The sequence below is a fragment of the Bacillus rossius genome, chromosome 11 (assembly GCF_032445375.1).
Source record: "Bacillus rossius redtenbacheri isolate Brsri chromosome 11, Brsri_v3, whole genome shotgun sequence".
Classification (NCBI taxonomy): domain Eukaryota; kingdom Metazoa; phylum Arthropoda; class Insecta; order Phasmatodea; family Bacillidae; genus Bacillus; species Bacillus rossius.
The window spans coordinates 33,900,443-33,925,874 of NC_086338.1; the positions used below are offsets into that span (position 1 = coordinate 33,900,443).

Genomic DNA, 25,432 nt, shown 5'->3' on the forward strand with positions numbered 1-25,432 from the left:
GCTCAATTGTTGCCGAACACGGTCACGTCGTCTGCAAGTCACAAGACATCATGGAAAGTTACTAAGAGATAATTAAATGCCTAGGGGCTGGGGCCAGGCCGTATTTTTTTAACGTAAGTTCATTTTAACCAAGGGACATTACTAAAGTATATTTTTTTTGGCGAGTGACGAGACTCCTCGACCGTCAACGGCAAGATGTATGGTGTTGTGGTATGTATTTGGACCTCATCTTATCAAAATTCAAAGACATCGTAAAAATTTGTATAAGAAAAGAAAAAAAACTGAACAAATAACAAAGTTTTCTAACTAAATTCATTTGTAAAATTGTGTACTGAGGCCATGTAACGATGAGAAAAAACATTTTTTTTTGAAAGAAATAAACAAAGGTAATTTAATAAACTCTTATTTCCAAATAACGTAGAACACAACCATCGTAATGAAAAATTCCTAAAGAACATTGTTTGTCTTTGTTTTGTTACGTTTCTCTGTGTGCTTAGCCGGGCCACACATACAACGTAACAACGCCACCGCTGGATTGGTGGAAACTTCTAAACTTGAACACCACAGTTGTTTAATGGGAGCAATAGGAACACAAAAAAAGGTTTCTAAATATGTGCGAACAGCTCTTGACTGCTTCTGCTTCAACAACAGGTCTTGAAAGGATTTTTTCAAGTTTTGGTCTGGTGCAGTCGAAGCTGAGAAACCGTTTGGGAATTGACAAAGCTAATAAATTGGTGTACTTAAACGCCTCAACAAGTCTTCAGCAAAGAAAAGGTTCTTAGATTGGATATCGGATCCTACTCATGATTATATTACTCAACCTGCTGATGTAGCGGATGATATGATTCAAAATGTCGTTGATGTCCTATCCAGTCCAGATTCGGAATCGCAAGATGACCTACCTTGCAGTCAAACTAAGCACAATTATGAATACAGCATTATTTGATTACTTTATTAATTATTTAATAATTAACAGTTAATTACGAATGACTGATGACTGATTTGATAACTAAAAGAATTATTTGATTATATTCTAGAGTTATTATTTGTAATGTTTATTGTTTTGTTACCTAAGTGTAGGTATTACCATTGACTGATTAGGATTTATAAAAAAAAGTTTTATGTTTTTGAGTTGATTTTTTGATATATAAGATTTTGTGTTTTTTAGTTGATTTTGCTTTATCTAAAAGAAGATTTTATGTTTTTTAGTTGATTTTGCCTTATCTAAAAAAAGATGTTATGTTTTGTTTTTGTCTCATTTTAAGTACCTAAATAAATAAAATATTAAAAACATTTTAGTTTTTTTTGATAATCTTAGTATGTTTATGTAACACATATGCAAATAGTATTCATAAATAATACAATAAAATAATAATATGGCTTTCATACAAAATTGATGTATATCAAACTTTATATATATATAATAAATATCAGATATTTTGATATTTATAATAAATATCGCATATTTTCGAACCCTGTTTTGTCACACACTTTCAACCCTCCATGCTGAAACAGGAATTAGTAGATTATCTTTCCAATTAACTAAACCTATCACAAGTCAGTGACAAAAATGAGAACAAAACATAATTATGTATCCTTCCATGTCTCTGTCCTTGAAGATGACTTAAGCCGTATTAACAACACAGTTATCTGGCCTAGCGGCTGTCTTATTAGCCTCTTCTATGGGAAGCTTCATCCTAAGCAAATTGCCAACAACCAATAGACCCTTGTGGATACAGCAGTTGTCAAAAACATTTCATCTTGTATGCCCACAACCAGCGCATCTGCATCTTCTTGTTTCTCAATATGATGTCATTTGTCTTACCAAAACGTAGTTAAATGAATATAGTGTAAACTCTCATTTCACCGGTCAGTATACAATATTTTGAAATGACAGGAATCTACAACTATCTAACAAGAGTGAGTGAGGGTGCATTAATAGCTACTAACAAAAATAAATTCATATTAGTTAAACATACTAGTATATTCAATTCCTCTTGAAGTCGAAGCTGCTTGTTAAATCAATAATTTTTTTGCTGGATGCTTTAAAAACCCTTGGTTTTGTGCAAGCTGTCACACTATAACAAAGTATTGCATTATTCATATAAAATGATGCTTTGTTTGATCGTAAAGAAGTCAACTCTTGATAATTCGCTTTTTAGCTTATTTGCAGCACTTGAAAGATTTCCAATATATATATATATATAAATTAAAATGAAAACGATGACATTATTTTTAGCTAACTGTTATTAAATAAGTATAACCTCATTTTTATGTACCCAGAATTTACAAATTCCAGTGTTTAATGTACTTATTTATGTGCACGGTAATTTTCCATATAGTATTAATACATTGCTTTCCTACTTTATTTGAAAGAATTTCCCACAGTTTCTTTGCAGCAATGTTGCATTTAATAGCAAATATGTCAGAATAGTTTAGATGGAACAATAAAAGTTGAAAGCGAATAGTATGAAGTTTAATTATTATAGATTACTGTTTGATCGTATGGCAACCGTAGAGCTTCATTTACGATTGATGTGCCATGGTAAACCATACGGTCATGAATAAAATCTTGTTCACATGAAAGTGAAAATTAAGTTAATTTTCATATTTCTGGCTTTAAATTTCAATGTAATATATATGAAAGTGAAGTTGTAATGTGGGTTTTATATAATAAACATTTTACTACTGTTAGTCATTATTAAAATATTTTTTAATAGCAATATACCAAATCCCTGGAAATATGGCGATCACGTGCATGTTTGGCGATGTTTATTTTACCACAATAGAAATATTTTGGAAAGGCCTATGGTAGCACTGAATTTCCAAACATTGCAACAGAAATGTTAACTTTGTCTGTCCCTGAATGTAAACAAGCATTTTGAAAGTAATTTTGTTCATTTAATACAGTTATTTCTGATAAAAATTTGGAATTAATTGTTAACACCCCATTATACAATGAATTGTGTAACAAAATCTCACCACTCACTTTTCAAAGGCTTTCCCGTTCTGTGCTTTACAAAAAACTGTCCGGCGTCAGCCATAAAAAACAGTGCGCGCGCGAATCCAAAACACAACTGTTGTGCCGGGCATCAACTGTACACTGTGCACACGGCGTATGCTAACATAATAAATTGTAAGTAAATACTTGCTGACACATTAAACTGCATTGGATATCAACGGTGAAACACTATTTATTATGCTATATAACAACAAGTGTTATAAAAAAGGCAGTGTAAAAATACTTACAAATGGTACGTAACCAAGGGACTATTTCTTGCGCATGAATAATGTGCACGGTGGCCGGCAGCCAATGAAAATGTTTGTATACAAGAGGCTTTGTTTATTCCAAAACTCAGGAAAGAGTGAACGGAGAATAGTAGAGATGACCTAGCTGTCAGCATTCGCTTACAGTTATTCATGAAAAATGAAATTTGCATCGCTAAGTATTAAGCAAAAGGTTTTTTACTTAAGGCTATGGCAAGATGTTTAATATAAAATTTCTGTTTGGGAAGATATAATTTCTAAAAATATTGTTAACATTGATCATAATAAGTAGTATTTTCCATGTGTGGTAATTTTTTTTTTAAGATACTTCTACTTGTAAATTCACATGACTATTTTAAGCTACTTATAGACTTCATGTGTGTATTTATCTTAAAATTTTGTCACTACGTACTAACGCTTTGTTTTTTTCTTTAAAATGTTGACTTCAATGAAATTCAGTGTTGAAAGTTATTCACTAAAGTCAATATTACTAGCATTAATGTGATTTTTATTTCAAGATAAATTATGTAAGTCTACTTATACCAGAAAAAGGTAGAGCTAGCTTAATAATAAGTTGTATTAATTTATTTTGTTTTCAGATATTGTGGCATGTAAGTGCTGCTATTTTAATGTCAAATATTGTTTGATTGCAATATATAATTTTTAAACTTTTGTGTTAGAAATGTATATACTTTGTTTACATCATCAAATTGTGCATGTTATAACATTTCTTTTACAAAACATATTTGTCAATTTTTTTTGTTTATAATTTGTAATGTCCAACTTTTATGGTGTCTACAGCATAACCTTTTCCTAACTAAATACCTCAGCTGTTTTGTAATATGTGGTGTTGATGTAATATACGTAGAGCCACGATTTTTTCGCGAACGCAAAATAAAACTATATAGAGTGTTAACACCACCAAAATATGAAAAATAGATTACCTACCATATGAACATGAAATACATAACAATAACATCGCCAGTTAGATGACAAATCTTTGTTAATGTAGTTTCTTGGAACAACTATCTTTGTAGGCGTTTCAAACACACTTTTGCAATATATAAATCTAACAGAAGATTTTAATATTTCATAGTTTTTACACAGATAATAATTTTTTTTCGTTTTTTGTTATATACACACGTTCGAAAAACAGTGCTGCCATTATGCGAAGATTGTAAATAGACACCGTTAGCCAACACTATGCAAACACACTTCTGTTGTGCGTGTTTTATAACGTAATTTAAAAGCCAGGAAAAAATTTATCGTTTTCTGACTAAATAAGTGTACCGCAGCACCTGAAACATTTAAATCTTAATGAAGTGCAGCACGCATCGCATGTGTTAAGAAAAAAGAATATTAATGTTTCGTGTTGAGGGCGTACCGGTGTTGAGGTTGGAAATACTGGTGGAAAATAATGGGCACCACCACGTGAGTGGGCACGTGGACCCGGCTGGAGAACTCTTAACTCAGGGCGTTACGTGGCCCGTGTGCGGCGAGATATTAGCCCTCCTGACTCTTAACGCAACACCTGTCCCTAACTAAGCCCGCTCTCAGCGTCGGGCACGCTTCTAATTACCGCAGTGGGCTCTCAGGGCGTCCCACACGCCGCTGACCGGGTGAAGGACCCACGTGGCCCCCCGAACACAATTACACGTGACTCAATTAAGTTGGTTTTTATTAATCATGTTACACGCCCTTACACAATCCTCCTTTGATACTGCTATAAAACGCCCGAGGCACAAGCCGTTACTTAATACACAGATGATAGAAAACTCCGGAGAGTAAATAATTATTAATTAAGCAGTCACTCCGACCGAGAGAGGCCCCGAGGATAAAAAGAAAAACGTTTTGAATAAATTACTTAACAAAACTACTCGGTGAAACAACAGTGATGTCCTCGGGGTGTCTGCAGAGACGTCCGCTCTCGGCCGGCTGTAGGAGACAGGGAAGAGACCGGGGCTTGCGGAAGGCAACATGGCGCCCTTCGTGCCGAACACAATTACCGTTAACAACTTAGCTATTGCGTGCCCCGGGTTATTATTGAAAATAACATAAATTCTTTACAAAAATTAGTACATCACATCTATACCCAGACCGTCTGTAATAATTATTTAAATGATAGAAAACAGTTTAAATCCAGTTATTTGCTAGTTCCTCCGCTGCCAGCTAGGGAGCGTCCTTGTCCGTGCTTGCACTTATTAAATTACAAAACATCATGATTTAGTTAAACAAAAGACACTCGCATGCATAGCCGTCGAAGAGACACAAAAATGGAAAGCAAAGGCAACAAACTTCAAAACGGCAGCTTTCAATTGATGAGGCAGGGTCAGTGTTAAAACGAGCCAAGGAACAAAAAGATGAATTTGTACTGGAAACAGTTGAAACATTTATTGCGGCTGAAATTCCTGTTGAGAAACTGGCCAACTGCAAACTTAAGGAATGGCTAGCAAAACATGTCAGTGGTGCTGGTGATATACCTAGTGCAGACTGGGTAAGAAAAAAATATATTCCTCTTTTAAGGTAAAATAAAGAGGCAGACCAGACAGTTGTAATTATGGCAGATTAAACCACAGATAAAGCAAATAACTGTGTGTTCAATATTCTTTTCCAGATATTGCAACCAGGGGCAGAACATAGCATTTTACTTGGAGCATCATGTGTGCTTGCAGCTGTTAATGCTGTCAACTGCTCGAAAGCTGTGATTGACATATGCACCAAGTATGAAATCGAAGAAGAAAACATAGTTGCATATGTAACTGACGGTGCTAGATATATGACCAGATCTGCAAGCACATTGAAAGGTATATTTGGTGAACATTTGTACCACGTGCAGTGCTGGGCACATAAAATCAATCTGGTAGGGCAGATCTGGCAGAACAGTTTGGAGGTTTTAAACCTCTTTGTGATCAAGGTAAAAAATGCTTTTTTGAACACACGAAAGAGACGGCATGCCTACCTCAACTTTTTGAGGGACAAGAATGGAAAAGATAACGTGAAGATGTTTCCAATGCTCATTGTGACTCGATGGAACACGTGGTTTATGCTGTTTTCTACCGGGCTCTTCACCTGCATAACATTGTTAGCTTCTTTGAACAATTGAGTGAAGAAAATAATGCTGGTGTGAAATTCATAAAGGGACTGTAAGAAACTGAGATACAAGCCCTTGAAGCTCAGTGTGTGTTTGTCACTAAAAATTGTGCCTGCTTTGTTGACACAATAAACGTTTTGGAGGGATCCTCCTACCCAACTGCCCACCTCCTCTGTTCAAAGCTTCAGAAGCTTCAAATTTCATTGGAAGTTCTAACAAAAGGAATTTTTGCAGAGGCTGTTGAAAAGTTACTGAGAAAAATGAAAAGTGTTCAGTCTGCAGCCTTGAAAGAACAGTTCAGACAGACATTACAGCTTAGCTTACTAAAGCTACATGATTTTGTCTCAAGTGATCCTTCATGCACTTTTTCGTGATACTGATGCCCTGCTGAACCCTAAAAATTTTGGGAATGCCTACCTTTCCTACAAAATGTGCCGAGAACTGCAATAGCAGCAGGTTATATGGCCCTTCAAAAGCTTGTAAACGGTGAACTACAAAAACCACACACAGCCAGTGTAGACATAGTGAACCTCTTGTGTCAACTGAAACGTGATTTTCGTGAGTTTGCTGCAGCTGCACTCAGATTTATCTGGATACCAAGAATAATGTCAAAATTATGAGCTTCTAAGTTATGTTCATAATGTTTTTATACTTTCCTCTAATACACAATCTATGCCGTTAATATTTATTTACTTCGAACAAAGTTTTAATTTTTTTTGACCAAAATTGTAAATATTAATAAAAGGGGTTACAATTGCATTTACTATTATTGATCTTAAATCGCCTTAATAAATCATAAAGGCGATACCAAAAAAAAATCTGAATTTTTATGTCGTTAAAGACGAAATCTCAAAATATTTATGATGAAATTTCCCAATAATAAAACCGTAAAATCTTGGCTCTAAATATACGTTATCAAGATTGCAAAAGTATCATGTCATGCCGTATTTATGCCTAGATTTTGTTTTGTTTTTATTTTATCTAGTTACATTTATAAGTTTGTATGTGATTGTCCTAATTTTAGATGAAAAGAAGTAATGATTTAGGTACTCCCTTCAGAAATACTGATTGACCAACTGGCATTTGGCATTTGGCCCACCCGTCAAATTGGCTGTGAGGTGTCAGTTTTGTTTTCATATCACAGCCATTTTTGACGAGTTGGGCCGATGTCCTATCCAAGAAGAGGCGTCCTCTACGGACAGAGTGAGCGGAGCAGCCGTGGCATCTGTTGGCCCGACCTGTGTCGCTCACAGAGTTGCTGTGATGTGTGTGGTCTAGTTGCTTTCATATCACAGCCAGCTTTGATGAGCGGGGCAGTGGGCACCAAACTACATCTCCAGTGTGTGCGTCGTACCACTTTCTGATACAGATTATCTGCTTAATTGTTTTGGTTACGTAATGTCTGTGATGCAGTTTTTAAGGCTCTGCCTCGTCTACCTTGTTGGTTTTGTTTGTTGTAGTTTACCAATTTTAGATTTCATGATAAAAGTATTTTGGAAATTTGACTACATGGAAGATTTTCAATCCTGCAATCTTATGGTTTTGACACATTTTGTAATTTAGCACGAATCAAGTCTCTGATATAATTTTTTAGAGTAAATTTTGGTTGTCAATTATTTGCAGCCAGGTGGAGTTACTGTGCTGCCTGAACTTTTATTTGCTCAGAGTGTATTGTTGTTACTGTCGGGTATCATTTCAGTACAGTGTTTCCTGTTTCACAGCTGGTTACAACTCACATTTTGCAGGTGTTTCCATTGTGATCAGAAGACCAATACTCATATAAATTTTTCTTTCTTTAGAAAAGCTTATTACAACTTGTGTTAAACTATTGTACTGTATATTAATTGTATTGTATACAATAAATGTTTCACTTTATATTAATTTTTTCAAAACTACATTGATGTTCGATAATCCGCCAAAGTTACGTATTTGCAATGTGTTCTTTAACTTGGCCGAATTAATGATCTTTCACTGTTTATAGAAAATGATGTATGCATTCCTTAACCAGAGAAATGTAAATTGAGTTTTCAGTGGATGACCATGATGAAATGGTTAAACACAAAGTAGAAAAGTGTAGCCTGTATTTGGTAGCAAAATTTTCAATAAAATAGAAAGTGCAATGTTTTTGCAGTGAAATATTTGTTGGAATTAACCTTAAAACAAAAAGTTAAACACCATGCAAATGTATTTTTCAGACATGGTGGGCGAGACTTTGTCTTAGTTGTGGAGACGTGTAAATAACTAATCGCAACCTTCTCACAAAGTTTTTCATGTACTAAATATTCATGTTACAAACTGCTGCAATGCTACGTACAAGTGTTTGTTGTGATTTTTACTGTATGGCTGGTCCCACAAAATGAGTGTTAGTTTTGGAAACCTAAAATAATTGAAAGATTTTAGTGAAATTCACTAAGAAACAAGTGCTGATACATTGAATGTTAAGAAATTTCGCGTAGCAACGTTTATGTTCTGATTGTAATCTTTGTGTGCTATGGTTGACTGTGATACTAATCTGAAACCCGAAAAGGGTTTCTCTTGTTTCAAAGAAGCTTTGTGAACTCGTTTGACAGAGATGTTTAACGGTGTGTCGTAAGGGGATGTTCGCCTGCGAGTGCACGGGGAGAGTAGGCGCTGGGGGATCCGCAGCATTGGACCGTGCAGCACTTGCGTGGCTGGCTGGCTGGTTGTGCACGTCAAAATGGTTGTGATGTGTCGCTTGTAAACTCATATCACAGCCAGCTTTGATGAGCGCAAACACTTGCCGTCTCCTCGGTGCTTCAGATGGCTTCCGCCGTCATTGGCGGGCACCTTTGCACCCGAGTGTCCTTGGAATTATGGTTGTATTTTAACTTTGTGTTGATGTCTACATACATGTCCAAAATATTAATATTCTGTAGATTTTGCGAAATGTTTTACGTTTAGACACAAAATATTTGTAAGTGGCGGTTGTGTTTTTAAAACATTGTTTACTGATTATACCAAGAAGTTATAAGGAGTGACTTACATGGCTTTCTTGATGAATGTTAATGATTGTGTTGATAAGTTAGGACTATACTAATGACATTAATTAAACCAGCCTACTTTCTTCAGGGTGTCTACTGACCCTGGAAAACCTGGAAAAATCAGGGAATATTGTAATCAGGGAAAAATCAGGGAATTTTGTTAAAAATCAGGGAATTTTTTTTTGGTAGGTTGTAGTTGGCAATACGTTTTTTGTTTATTGATCTGCTTGCATTGACGTAGCATCAAGTGTATCGCGTCCCATTATTTTATTTTTGGATGGAAAATAACGAACAGTTCCCACGTCCATTTTCTTTTATTTACCATCGAATTCGGAAGTGGCGTTAAATCACGTGATACAAACTGGTTCAAGCGGGTCTGTTATCCTGTTGATGTACGTACTGCAGCATGTGCTTCCCATGTTCGGATTATACCAACAGGTGCATTTAATTTTAAGTATCTATGGTTGCCCTCAACGTAAACTGGGCATTTTTGTTAGCTTTGAAAATACATATCACAGACATATTTTGGTGAAGATTCGCTATCGTTGCTATAAATTGGTAGCTGTGGACTTCATACGGTCCATGGTGCTTTCAAAACTGGAATTTCTGCTATACAATTGGATGTTGTTAGTTTTTTCAGGCACAGTTACTATTTGTTTATGCATGTACCTGCAAGGAGGGCAGATTACATTAGAATAACTGGATCAGAGCTTTTTTCCAAGAAAGTTTGTGCAGTCAGATGGAATACTGCAGTTGCTGAGCGTGCCATGAAAACTTTACCCCACCTAAAGAAATTTAGTGAAGTTTCTATTTCATCTGTGTCTTTCAGTGTAGTGAAAAGTGCTCTTGAAGATAATCTTCTAGAAGTAAAATTGACATTCTTCTACTCTTTGGCATCAGAGCTGGAATTTTCTCACAATTTTCCAAAGTGAAGCACCCATGGCACCTTTTCTCTATGATTCACTGGTAGACATTTTATTAGCTTTGGCAGGAAAGTTTTTGAAACCAGAGGTACTGAAGAGCTTTAGAGAGAAACGCAATGTATCTCAATTGGATGTAGATAACCAGGAAAATCTATTGACTGCTAACAATATCAAGTTGGGTTATGCAGTATGCCATGCCATCAAGAAAGAGAAAGTACCAGTAAAGTCTGTCCTGTTACTGAAAAATTATGTTAGGACTTGTCTAAAGGTTATGGTAAAAAAACTTCAAGACAAGAGCCCCTTGAAGTACAAACTTACCAAGGGAATTTCCTGCTTATGTCCATCTGTGGCTTTAAATTTGGGTGTGAGGAAACAGCGTGTGAATTACAGTTTAGAATGTTGTCTTCAAAACAAGTGGCTATAAGGACAAGAAGCTGATAACATTGAGGGATCATATCAGTTGGTATGTTCCTCGCAAGATTCTGAAGCACTGTTCTCGTCTTTTTCTCGAGAAGACTGGCGCTTTGATCAATTGTGGATGCTCATCCTTAAGGCACATACAGTAGCTGCCAAAACAGGCCTTCTAAAGTTTGTGAGGATGATGTTGGTACTTTCCAATGGAAATGCATCATTGGAAAGAGGATTTTCAGTGAATTCTAATCTGCTGATTGAAAACTTGCAGGAAGAAATACTGATCGCACTAAGACAGATGTACGACTTTGTTCAACGTTCTGGAGGTGTAGAGCATGTTGATATCACCAAGTCCATGTTACAATATGTAAGAAATGCTAGTTGTAGGCGTAAGGAAGCCCTGCAAACAAAACAAAAAGAAAAGGAAGCTACAGACAAGAAGAAGGCAGAAAAAGAAGAGTTGAAGAGGAGATCAAGGCATTGCAGTTGAAGAAGGCTCGAGTGTTGGATTTGGCTCGTTCTGAAGAAAGTGCAATAGACGCAAAAGTTGAGTCACTGCAAAATTGATGGGAGCTTCCTTTTACTTATGTTTTTGCAAAAGTGTGTGAAATATATGTAGCAACATGTTTTATTTGCCATCAATTGAATCACTTTGGCCACGTCTGGAAGAAGGTATTTTTTTTTAATAATTTAAGTGAGTTGAAATATTTTGAAACCCGTCAATGTACTGTTATGCATTTTTTTCAGTTTTGTGGAATGTCGTAATTGTGTTACAGAAAACCTGGAAAAGTTCAGTTTTAGACCTGTAAAACCTGGAAAAATCAGGGAATTTCATTTACTAGATCTGGTAGACACCCTGTTTCTTTCTTTCTTGGTGGTTCAGTAGAGTTTGGATGTTTAGAGATACAAAGAATCTGAGTAACATACAGATAATAAATGTCACTAAAGAAAATGTTCTGTTCCTGGTCACAATGAATTTTGAGGTGGATCTTGTTAAAACGTTGCTTCCTGGGAAGGGGTGACTAAAATAGTCAAATTGGCAAATCCAAAAACTTTTTTGCTGTGCTATTATTTTTTGAATACATATTTAATTTTTTTCATGTAACTTTTTATTTTTATCTTTAATAGATATGTTTATTACATTACTTTATTATGTTCCCTATTAACTGGTATTTTAAAATTTTGATGTAGCAATTTTGTGATAAAAATAAATTTGAAGTGTGTAAAAATTTAAAGGTACACTTTGTTTTGCAGAAAGCTTTTATCGTACATTTTTCGATTAAATGACGTCATTTGGTTTTTTAATTTGAAACGTTGTACTTAATTTCAAATTCAACAGTTACATTAATGGTAATGCTCTTCCACAAACTAGTCTAAAAAAAAGTAGAACTTACAGTAACATTTAATCATGTAAATATTTCATTAAGCAAGCAAAAATAAATTAAAACCATATGTTAAAATTAATGTTGTGCCTATTCTAAAAAATGTGCCAATTCTGATTCTAGTTTGGATTCTCATGTTTTGGATTAGATTCTTTTATTTTGATTCTGATTTCATCAGGTTCTATACTCTTTAAATAATCCTTTAATGCTTAAAACTATTTTTGAATTGTATAGTCATAAAGAAACAGGTTTGTTATTTACAAATGCATTTATAAAAAATAATGGGAAAAATAATTTGTTTTTTACAACTATTGCAATTAGTAAACATTTTATAAAGACAGAGCACTATAATTTCACATACACAAATTTTCTGTATTATGACGAATCTATTTTATTATTGAATTATAAACATGATAAATATTTGTTAAAATGTCAACTTTTATGGATTATGTCACTCTAAAATTTGGCTTTAATTATGAAAACATTGGTTAACTGAACAAAACTATTATTAAAACAAACAAAATACTTCTGGTAAATTGGCTCAATAGCCTGATCAATTTTTGAAAAAGAATCAAAAACACAACTGTAAAATCGGGAATAATCAAACTATGTTAAGTCGGATATTGCTCTATTAGTGGAATAGTGCCTGATTTGGGTATACTTTATTAGTGGGGTATATTAGTGGTATGTTGAATCACCTGATTAGTCAAACAAAAATCTTTATTTAAAGTATTTTCAAATAAAGTTTGATGACCCTTTTATTATTAAAAAATTCAAAAAAAAAAAAAACCAAGAATTTGTTATAGCTTTGATTCAAAAACCATTGGAATCAATGGAATCTGCAGATTCTAGAATCATAATCCACCCAACATATAATAAAGCTTAATCATGCCTATTCATGGATATTAATTTTTTTTTTCGTTTGACTTTGCTTTGTAAATAATTTAATGGAATGCCTTAATTTAATAGTTACTGACTGTTGAAAATAGTTTCTTGGCGTGTAATCAATTTTTCAGAATGTACACAACTATGTTAATTGAAATTATTTTACTGTTGTAGAAACAGAAGATGGAATATACATAAATAATTAATTTAATGTGATGTACTAACAATTATTTTTAATTAAAAAAAACCTTTACAATCTCATAATTTTTAAAAAAAATTTGGAGTACTTTGACTAAATGTAAGCTACCTCAAAACTTTCTTATTCAAGTCAGTAAGTAGCATTTCTGGTGTCTTTTTCTTCAGTGATTTACATTGCCTCTTTTGAATCATCAATGACTAGTTAAAAGCAGGTGTTTAGAAAGCTAAGAATGCAATGGTGATCGTGGAAGTGGTAGGAGGAGGGGGAGTGGGTGCCTTCACCACAATGAAGTGAAGCAAAAGCAACCCGGACTGAAGTAGCATACGTGATGCAATTAGAACTGTAGTTTTTCAACTAAGTGGAGGTTCTGGGGGCAATTAACAATGATCTAAAGTTGTATAAGTGATGTGTACAGCCCGAGCAAGTAATTTTTTTAACTAAGGTGTTCAAATGGCAATATACAAGTGATTATAATGTGACCCCATACTGTAAGTTTTGAACTTTTGTGCTATAAATCATCTTATGTTCAGGTAAATACGGTACTTTATTATAATATATTTAAAGTATTGTAAAACTTGACAGTACTGAATTAGTATTCAATATTATGAATTTAATTTTTTTATATATACTATGCCTTTTCTTTTGACAGCATAATGGGAACCTTGGTGAATGTAGCTTATTTTATCTACAATTTAAACATCACATTCACTGAATTTAGACAATTAAGTTTTTTCAGAGGACAGGAGGAATAAGATTAAATCATTTAAATCATACAAATAAAATATTGGCTTTTGTGGGAAAATAGGAGTATTATTTATAAGTTGTATTTGTTATACAGCAGTTGTGTGGTGAAGATGTTGTAAACTTTGCTTTTTTTTTTCCTGTTTGTTACAGTTGATGAGCAAAATGGCACCTCTGATTGGCCAAGCTGCTACTGAGAAATTCTTCCTAGATCGTTTTGCACTATTGTGTGGCGACTCAGTATTTTATGTTCGGAAAGTTTGTGCAACTAACTTTGGGGAGTTCTGCTCTGTTGTTAGTACACAGTCTATTGAGAACACATTGGTGAGTAGACATAAGAAACTTTGCTACTTAAGTAAATAGCTGAACACTAATTTTGCCTATAAAAGAAAAGCAGACTTAAGTTACTTGATAATGCGAATAAATCAACACTGCTTGGGTACCAAAATTTTAATTCTCACATGTCTATGTATTTTATCAGTTATTAGTAAAGGTAATCAATACATTCAAAACTAAAATTACATCTAATAAGAATAGGATTACCAAAAGAGTTTAAATTTAATCACTGGTTGCAAACTGACAAAATATGAACACTATACTTTTGTGGTTCAACACTATTATTCCACATTTCACTTACTAATTATCTAAACTGGCCAGTGAAATTACCTAATATAATTAGTTTATTCTAGTGCAATAGACACACTACATTTAAAAATCCTGAAATATTGCTTGAACAATTGGTTAGGAATTACCATTATAAAATGCAGCTAACTTAAATTAACTAAACATCCTTACTATTTTCTAGTGTTTCTAATGAAGATAACCAATCATAACACAATTAAAAATTATATCTAATGTAAGTTACCTAACATAAACTATCATCCACACTATTTCTTTTTTTTTTTTTTGTATCTGATGTGACCTAACATAACATAAAACATAACTGACCATTCTCACAATGATACTCTTGTTACAACCTAACCACTCTTTAAAATTGTTAATTATTGATTAACTACTTGTAATATCACAATTCATTCTTAGATAATGATTGGAAAACATATCAGGTATTGACAAAAAATGCCTTTTGAAATTTTTACAGAAAAGTAGCTTTCCTTTAGAATTAGCGTGGCTTATTTTGGTATCTTTATTGTATGCAATTCAGTTGGGTTTTATAAATAATCTCATAATGTTTTTATTTTCATTGAATTTTATACATGAATAATAAAAAAGTAGATACATATTATCACAATTATATTGTTCTACCTTGAATAAAATGAAGTTTAGTCTTTGTTTATGTATTTTTTGTTAAATACTCCCTGTCAAAAAAAAGAGCTTTGATTAATTTTTGTAAGTGAAGTAGCATAACACTGCAAAATCAGGGTAAAGGAAAACCTGGAAAAGTCACCGAATTTCATTTGTGAGTTTGTGTGCCACCCTGCATTGCATTAAACGGAAGAAAGTATTATAAAGCTAGTTTAATGTGAAAAAAAATATTTTTGTTGCAATAAAAATTTACTGGTAAAATTTTAGCGGGTATTTAAATTTTATTCTTTAGTATGTAAATAATTCTTTGCAAAATACGTCAATATATTCTTTAATTTTTTTATTTAGTGTTTATTATTACTAAGTGTGAAATAATTATTTTTACATGTCATCTTCCCCCCCCCCCCCCCCCCAAAAAAAAAAAGTAAAACATAATCTATTATACTCTGCACATACATTAAGTTTATAACCTTTGATTGTGTTCTTTGAAAAGCAACTTTGCTAATATAATTTTATTTAAACCATATAGTAACAATATGTTTTGTTTAACCAAATGCTTATGAATTGTAAGATGATAATTACACCTATGTACAAGCCCAACCATACCATCCCTAACTGTTAGATACTAAATATATCATTTTCTTGTTTATTATGAAGACACTGCATTACCAGGGACTCTATTAAATTATACTTACTACTGTTTTTATATGCATAGTTATATTATTCAGAAAAAATTGATCTATCAATTAAAAAACTTAAAAAATTTTGTCTATAGATATAGTGCTAATTTTTTTTAAACATACAACACAGGAATTTTTTTTACTAGGGTTTTTACTGTGTCTATAAACTAAACCTCATGACAAACCAATGCAAAATGTATGTATCCGGCTGCACCAGCTTCTGCATATTGATATGCTGATTGTTCTGTTATGCCCTTTCCCATAAGTCAATAAAGTAGGTTCTACTTACAATAGGCTTTTGTAAGTGTAATGAATGTTTTGTTTTTGTAGCTACCTCGATTCGTGGACTTGTGCTCGGATAAAATGTGGGGTGTCCGGAAGGCATGCGCAGAAGTATTCATGTCGGTTTCCTGCGCGTGCACCATGGAGATGCGCAAAGGGACACTGGCATCGTTGTTCGTCAATCTGCTCTCCGACGTGTCGCGATGGGTTCGCATGTCAGCATTCCAAACTCTTGGTCCTTTCATATCAACGTTCACCGATCCACGGATCATGGGGCTGGCCTACAACAGGATGGGCGAGCTTACCTTGATTAATCCAGAGGGAGAAGGCTACAAGTATGTACCTATTTAATTTCTTGTGCACTGCACCTATTAAAAAAATGCTTTCAAAAAGCTTGTATAATTTTTTTAAATTACAATAATTGTTTAATTAGAATTGGGACAGTTTTTGTTTAATGTAATTCACAATAACCTTAATACATCACAAACCATATATTGTTTTATCACATAATCTTTGCACATTTTATGCTGAAATCAAGTTTGAAAAGTAGGGGTGCGATTGTAATGCAAGGAAAGCAATTTTGTTGCATGGAAAGTAGGTTTAATTAATTAGTATGCACCAAAAACATATTTTGTTCAACTTGTGCTTGAAAAATTGTAACTGTGAAATGGGAATGATAAGATTTTTGCCCATGCTACACATACATTGAATTGAAAGTAGTTGTACTTCAACAAACACTAACTTTGAATGTAGTTAGATGTTTTTAACTCATCTAAGAAATGTTAGTGAACAACTAAAAATAATGGTTTGTAATATGAAGGTTCGTAAATTCTAGCTTTGACTTGTGGCTTGTCCATTCCATGCAGTTGTTTGTCTTGTCTCATGGGGCACATTTAGTCACTACTGTTTATTATTTTATAGATCATGTCTACTTTTATTATTCTACTGATTTTCTAAACATTTTCCCATGAACTGTGGACCTCCTTGGTCAGTACAACTGATTATTATTTTTATACTTTTTACTGAATTCCTATACCTGTGCACTTTTAAGATGCCATCTTAGTCAATCAATTATAACCCATTATTACAAAATTACTATTTCGTTAAACAAACATTTAATTTTATCATAAATATGGTTTTGTCTGATGCCACATGTTAGGCAGACTAATTTCTGTGTGTTTACTAGTCTGCAATTTTGGCTGTGCATTTAAGTTGAGTGGTATAAAATTAATTTAATGTAGAGGTATTATTGTAGATGCAAGTACGGACAGTACTGATAAACTACTAATAAAAATATTGAAAGTGGAAATAATATGTGGAATAATATTTAAAAAAAAAAAATATATATATATAGCAACCTTTATGCTAAACATTTCTAGATAATATGTAGTTCAAATTTGTGTGTTTATTATAGTAGGATTTTAGAATTATTTTGTCAATGGTGTTCTTATTACATGTATTTACTCTGTTTATGTTTCTGTCATGCTATTTGTACATTTTCTAACATTATTCATATTTTAAATATTGAAGTGATCATTTTGTATGTTTATGCAGATTTGCATTACTGCATTGACTTTTCTTATACTAAGATTTCAGTTAATTGTATGCAAACCTAACTTTATGCTTCTTTCAATTGTTTCAGGTTTATTTTGATGTTTATTTCAATTGTTTCAGGTTTATATTATCAAGATTAAATGCTAGTCAAGTTAGTGACAGTGAATTGGCTAGGGTGATAGCAGACTCCAAATCTTACCAAACAAACAGCAGTACAAAAGCAGTCACAAATGCGAAATCGTTCTCGAGTCATTTCCAGAAACTGGAGAGGATGGAAACGATGAGTGTAGATTTCTGGGACTCTGAGAGCAGTGGTCACAACCAGAGCGTCGTGATGGAGGAGATGGAGTCCAACTCGGCGGAGAACTGCGGCATGAATCAGCTCAGCTGTCGGACGAGCAGCGTGTCGGAGGAGGGGAGCGACTGTGCCGACGCCGGCTGGGTGGTGGACGATCGGACTTCGGGCGGGGGCGACGCCCGGCTGGACCGCGGGGCCGGCGCGTCGGAGCCGGAGAGCAGGCAGTTGAGGGTGCGGGAGGACGCGGGGAAGCTCCAGATACACGTGGAGGCTCCCGGCGAGCGCTTCAACGCCTTCCAGTTCTGGCGTGTGCCTGTGCCCAACATCGAGCTGGACATCAGCCTCACGGAGGACGGCAAGCCGGCCGCCGTGCGCGTCACGGCCAAGGTTACGGACGAAGTGACCCAGCGGACGTTTGCCTCGGAACTGAGTGTGGACATGGATATCGAAGTAAGTACTTGCGAGTAATTGTATCTGAAGCTACTAAAGTCGGTTTTATGCATGCATATATATATATATATATATATATATAATAGAGAGAGAGAGAGAGAGAGAGAGAGAGAGCTCTTCACATGCAATTTATTTACATACACTGTATTACGGTTAAATGTCTGTACAAGGTCAAGATTGTAATATAAAGGTGTATATAGGTTTTTTTAATTAATTATCTGATTACTAATAACTAGAGCTGGCGGGATCCCTCCCCCCCCCCCCAAAAAAAACGTATAACATGTCTTTCCCAAAATGTCGGATATTAAATAATTTTTTCCATTTCCCTGTTTTTATTCCGGTGGTGTTCATGTCTGTGTGCTAATATGGTTGATGGGAAATGTTTTTTCATTGTAAGCAATGCGTGCGTGCCTGCTTTTAAAAAGCACCATTTTTTAGCAGTTTAAAATCAAACTGTTATCTGTGGCATTCAAAATATTCATAGGCATTTTCATAAAAAAGAACTTAATTCAGCATGCAACATACACCAAAAAAATTTGTTATTTCACTACTTTCGTGAACTATATATCAATTACGATAGAAAAATATGTATTTTATAAATGTTAACTGTATATTAAACAAATGTGTTTCCTATAAGATCCACATGTATCAGTATCAGGAAAAAGTAAAATTGGTTTCAACTGGAACTGTTGGACATAATGTGAACATGGTAGTTAAAGCAAGGTATAAATTGATAGTTATGGTTGATCGAGGACAAAATTTTGCCTTTGAAATTTATATGGAAATTTTTGAAAGTTGACTCAAATAGTTCTCCATCCTGTTTGTAACAACCCAGATTACAGCCTTCCTCATGCAATCCAGTAATAATCTTTTGTCATATATTTTTTTTCTGTCAAATTTCAGGTTAGGTTTTCAAATTATGTAAAGTTTTTTTCTTTTTCGAAGTTAGACGTAAAGTGTTTCACCGGGTTTATTGTTTTTATTTTTAAAATTCATAAGTTTATTTTTGAAGTAATTTTTTTGCTGGCGTCTTTGTGTGGGAAGGCGTGCTGATGTAATTTTCCTATTTCCACGACCGAGGCTTTGTTTCACACGGTAGGCGTGTGAGTCACGGTCACGGGACTGTGAGAAAGAGACAAAATCGCTGCGTCGTGGGAACAGAAGTAAGCATTTCGTTGAGCCTCTGTTGCCATGCGCCGTGATTGGCTGACAATTACGTCAGCGTGCCCAGGACACTGCCCGCACAAAGGGAAGGAAGGCTGTAAGATCAGTCATTGTCCGAGCACCGGGCCGAGCGGTCGTTGTTCGGGCGGCGGGCTTTATCTTCTTTTTAATGTACGTTTAATTTTTATTTGTTCTGTCGTGCTAAATATTTTGTGATTTTTAAATGAATAATTAAAACCAGGTACTGTTGTTACCAAACGACGTGAGGGCTAGCCTTCCTAGTCCTCGTTTCCCCCCCACTCCGCGTTCTATCCCCAAGTCAGGCTTTCCGCTTCTGCCCTCCCTTCAGAAGTTCAACAGCTGTACAGCTTACTATGCGTCCTGAAAGCATTTGACCATTGGTTCAAAGTGCACTTGGTGTGTTCTTGGTTTGTAAAACCCGATAAAAAAATGTGTTCTGTTGCAAATAATCCTGTCGACACGAAGTCAAGCTATAATTTATTTGTCATTGCAATATTTAATTTTTCGAATAAGTACATTAACACAACGAAGCTCTGCATGAAAAACTGTAGTGATACATTTAGTTTAATAAGTTCAAGCGGTAATGTAATGGTATGACCATTCGTTTTCCAGTTTGGCGATCTGGATAAAATCCACTGTTTTATACCTCATATCATCTTCTTAAGCTCTGAAGCCACGCTTTTTAGCTTTTATCAAAACCTCTCCACTCCGTTAAGCTGAGTAAATGTAAAATATATAACATATGTACATACATCGGTCATAAATCATCTTAAAACTAGACTATAACATCCATCACAAACTGGAAACATATATGTGTATATATATATGTGTGTGTGCGTGCGTGCGTGATTATTCATCACAAGCTTCAACAACACTCCTTATTATTTCTCTTTCGTTGCTATGAATAACTTTATTAAATCTCTTCGGCCGCGCGTTACTTGCCATTGTTCACAGTCCCATCACTACTGCAGCGCAGACAAAGGTAAATGTGTTTTAAATGGCTCCTAGCGCAGCTTGTAGGCGGAGCCAACTTTCTATTCTACCCCGACCTCCCCTCGCAAAAGGGTTTCCTCACCCCCGCGCTGGTAGCCCTTATGAGTTCTGGCGACTACAGTAATAGTACATCGAAAATTTTTATAAATACCTTCTTTCTTCGTGACCTGCAACCTGTATGTTCATCTCATCACCTAATTTGAGCTAGCCGGAGGTGGTGGCTGGTGGCATGTTTCCCACACAAATTTTTTCCCCCCAAACAAACGTAACTGTACCATACTGAGGAACTGTGAATAAAATCAATTCCAATGTACAAAACATGAAATACTTAAAAGATAAAATAGTTGTAACAATCAATTAATAAAACTAAATTGCAAGCTCTGTATACACAAAAATAAATATATTCTTAAGGCAATTAATAATCTGAAGTTCATTAATTTAAAATATGCATTCATCTAACAACCAAAACATAGAATGGCTAATGAAACAACAAACCAAATTAAATAAATTGATAAATTGATACACTAGATATATCATTTAATTACATACAAAATAATTTGATACAAGAGAAAATCAAATTATAGTACTATCATATCAGACTAGATAAAAGTACTAAAGTACCATATCATCATAGCATATTAGAGCTTGGTGAGATAAGAAACTTAAGTTGGTATAAATTTTGGCAAGGTCAGAAAATACCAGTGGGAAATGCGACAGGATCAGGAATTATATGCAGTTACAGTTTTCAAAAGTTTTTATACTATTACTGAAGAGAAACATTATCCTTTTAATTGTGTAGGCCCAAATCTTGTAATCATATACTATTGATCGAGGCAGTTAACTTTAGAGGATCCAAAATACTAAAAATTAAGATGAGCACAAAACTAATATAAAAAGTGTATTTTGAAAAATAGTGACTAAATAGTGACTGAAGTTATTCACTCGTTTGTTATTTACGAACGCAAAATATATATTCAGTTATATTACAAAAACATTTACAGTGATTTTCCGCTTAATTTTTGCTTTTTTATTTATGTTTACGTTGTATGTTTTGCCCGGCTAAGCATACAGAGAAACGTAACAAAACAAAACAAACAATGTTCCTGAGTAATTTTTCATTACGATGGTTCTGCGTTATTTGGAAATAAAAGAGTTTATTAAATTATCTTTGTTTATTTCTTTTAAAAAAAATGTTTTTTCTCATTGTTACATGGCCTCAGTGCACAATTTTACAAATGAATTTAGTTAGAAAAATTCGCTACTTGCACAGTTTTCTGTCTTTTCTTATACAAATTTTAACGATGTCTAAATACATACCACAGCACCATACATCTTGCCGTTGATGGTCGAGGAGTCTTGTCACTCGCCAAAGAAAAAAAATTAGTAATGTCCCTTAGTTAATTAATTACATAACTCAAGGTACCGTCGATCGCGGACCGCAATCCCACGAAGTCGGGCCGATGCCGACGCCTAGGGCCTAAATTTCTAATACATTTGTCCGAAAAAAATGAACTTGATTAAAAAAAATACGGCCTGGCCCCAGCCCCTAGGCGTTAAATTATCTCTTAGTAATTTTCCATTTGTCTTGCGACTTGCCGACGACGCGACCGAGTTCGGCGACGATCGAGCAACAAGTGACCTGGTCGACGAGATTACCTTCCCTTGTAAAGGTGAAAACAAGGGAGGCAACCCCGTGGGCCAACTGACCAACCAGCGCACATAATTTCAAAACATGACCATATAAGGAAATTCATACGGGCACATCACTTGACGCCAGGGCTCGCCCTGATTGGCTGGCTAGTGGTAGCCTCCAGAGACCCTTCCAGACGGTCGCTACAGCTGTGCGTACGACGTGACGCGTAAATCCCCAACACGCATTTACAAGGTGAAAAATAACTTTCTGGCGCCAGAGTGTCGCGCCTGTCCGCTCTTCCTTCTGTACCTTCCAGACTATTCTCAAGATATTACTCTAGCAATATCCAATAGAATTTAAAATTACTCAACAAATTCAAATACAATGTTCAAAATTTAGTAAACAAAGTTGAAATTCATACCATATTAGAAACTTTTGTTTAAAATGATGTCCTGTAAAATTATAATCTATACTGCTTTAAACAAAACAATTACTGAAATTAATTATCAAATATCAAAATTAATTATTATGAACTGGAGTTAACCCTCAAATTAATAATTAAGTATCTCAAGGAAATAAGTATTTTAAGGCTTTCCATGAAATTTAACCAAAGTAATTAACAATTCTTAACAACTCTGAACTATCCTTATCTACATATTAAATAATTACTATCTTTCATATCAAAGTTATTCTTAATCAATATTCTTATGACCCAAAAATATATATATGTATATAACATACTCATTGTGCCATGCTACAACTTAATGTTGCTTTCAAGGCGCAAGTCACAATGTCCATACGTATGTAGCAATTGTAAGTGAACATGGGGGTAGATAGATTATAACTAAAAATTTAAACATCTTTTAATCTACCGTGTTTACATTTTGTCCATGACATAGCAGATCCTGAGGTTAACAGTCCATGTTTTTTTTTTATGTAGTTGGAGGTTGTAGCCAAAAATTTTTAGATACCATTTATGTTAAATTAAATCAACCAATAACAGTTTCTTATGCATTTAATGTTTTATTATTTGTACTTTCATTTGTAACGAGATCGTTTTGTGACGGTATGAAATAATATTTAATATTTTGTTTATTTATAATTGCTGAATAAAATGCTTGTTTACTGTCACGCCTGTATTTTTTATATGACCATTAATAGTTTGGTTTGAACTACTGAAAATAGTGCATTTTTGATGGCTTACTTGTACTGAATCAAGATAATGCAATGATTTTATTGAAAAATGTTTTTTTTTTAACAAGAAGTAAAAGAATACTACCAGGAAAAAAATTGGAAATGGAATAAAAAGTAATTTCCCTTCCTATTTTTTTTAAAATATACCTTCCAGGTTTTTTTTTTGTGAAAACTGGGATCATGCCCAATTCTAATAATAATCACGTCACAACCAAAAATATTTGCAGCTTGTATTTCGGTCATTTGTAATGCTTGTGTAGTTCAACAACTGTAGGAATTGTAAAAAACGGAAATCGGTGCAGCAAGCTGAGTGACACTGTGGGCGGACTGTGCAGTGTGAGCTGGACAAGCTGGCGACACGGCTGGAGCAGTGCCAGCCCAGCTGCGGGGTGAGGAGTCGCCAGGCGCAGATATGCACGGCCAACGTCGCCACGGTGTCCGACCCGGAGGGCTCCGACAGCACGGTGGTGGGGTCATGCGTGCAGCAGGCGGCCGTGGTCATCAGGCCCGGGGGCGAAGTCAACAGTTGAGTACACATTTCACCCCCCATTGCAGCGGCGATTAGAGATAGACGAGTCAAGCCGAGTTCAGTAATGATATACCTTAGTCGAGTCTACACTTGATAACTTTTAGTGGATTCCTTAAAACTCAAGTGATTGCAGGAATTTTAGAGAATATTTTTATGTTCAAGTTGTTGCATTAATAACTTAAAAACAATTTTTTGTCTTTAAATGATGATTCTGAAATAGTGGGCTTGGCTAGAAAACAATACAAAAAAGAATATGTAATGTAAAACTTTTTTGAATGGTTGGGAATATTAAAAATAGTATGAAATAGTTACAGGTTAAGTTATAATAATACCTTTTAAATTTAATTTTATAGTATTGTTAGTATAACTATCAACTACTAATAAAGAATAAAAATATAAATATTGAAAATGTAAACAAATGAGAAGATAAGTTGGAATTTTTTCACATTTTTCAAATGTTTGCTGGGAAAATAATTTTTTTTCTCACTCCACTTTGTCATTGTACAATGGATGGTATCCTAGCGAGTTTCACTTACTCACTGGATTTACTGCGAACAGTAAATATATTCTTTCACCGTTGGTACAATCAAAAAGTAAGCACGTGTTTTGGAGTCAGCGAAGTTGTTCTTGTGCAATTAGATGTTATATTTGATATGTACAGTCAAACCTCATTAATACGAATCCGCTTAGTACGAAATTCCCGTTTAAACGAAGTACTTTCACAGTCCCGTGAAATGAAGTATGTTTTCCAATGTTATTCAGTACGTTTAATACGAAATACGGATAATATGAAATACGAAGTTCTGATTCCTCAAGTTACTGTTTACATGTATAAGTAAACGGTTAATACGAATTTCACGGGCAAAGTTTAACAAAATATAATCACGTATACACAATTATGTAAACAAACGTTTCTCCAAAGATATATGTACGTATCGTACAACACAAAATGGTTAAAAACAAGATGAAAAGCGCAACTCTAGTGGTGATGATCATAACTAAACTAGCAAAAGAAAAATGCTGTTTTGTAAACTGAAAACTAAAAGGAAGGTACTCTATAGCTTATTTATATTAGTCGGAAGTGCACATACAAAGTTGAGATATCTATGGTAATAAGTTTCGGTTTTTCCTTTTGTGTGCATGTGTACTATAACCTACATTTTACCGTTTTTCTAGTGTAAAATGACTGCTAAACGTAAACGTAATGATCTAACATTGCAAGTAAAGCTTAATATTATAAAAGAAGTTGACAGTGGAGGAAAAACAAAAACTGAAATCGCTAAAGAATTCAATATTCCGCTCTCGTCCTTGTCGACGATACTAAAAAATTGTGAAAAAATTGAATTGGCTTTGACGAGTTCTTGCGACCTATCTAGAAAAAGACTGCGTGGTCCAAAACACGAAGAAATGGAAGCTACCTTGTTACAGTGGTATCAAGAAATGCGTGCAGCAAACTTGCCAATTTCTGGC

The 25,432-nt window shown here is 34.4% G+C and overlaps 1 protein-coding gene across 2 annotated transcripts in view; it reads left to right on the forward strand.

The window, feature by feature from the left end:
- Positions 1–25,432, forward strand: part of LOC134536799 (serine/threonine-protein phosphatase 4 regulatory subunit 1-like) — a 268,113-nt gene that overhangs the window by 219,631 nt on the left and 23,050 nt on the right. For both annotated transcript variants that reach the window (XM_063376734.1, XM_063376735.1), the window contains 4 exons: positions 14,055–14,225; positions 16,175–16,461; positions 17,801–18,428; positions 23,769–23,958. In XM_063376734.1, coding sequence (XP_063232804.1) covers positions 14,055–14,225; positions 16,175–16,461; positions 17,801–18,428; positions 23,769–23,958 — 1,276 coding nt within the window. The remainder of the gene's footprint in view (positions 1–14,054; positions 14,226–16,174; positions 16,462–17,800; positions 18,429–23,768; positions 23,959–25,432) is intronic.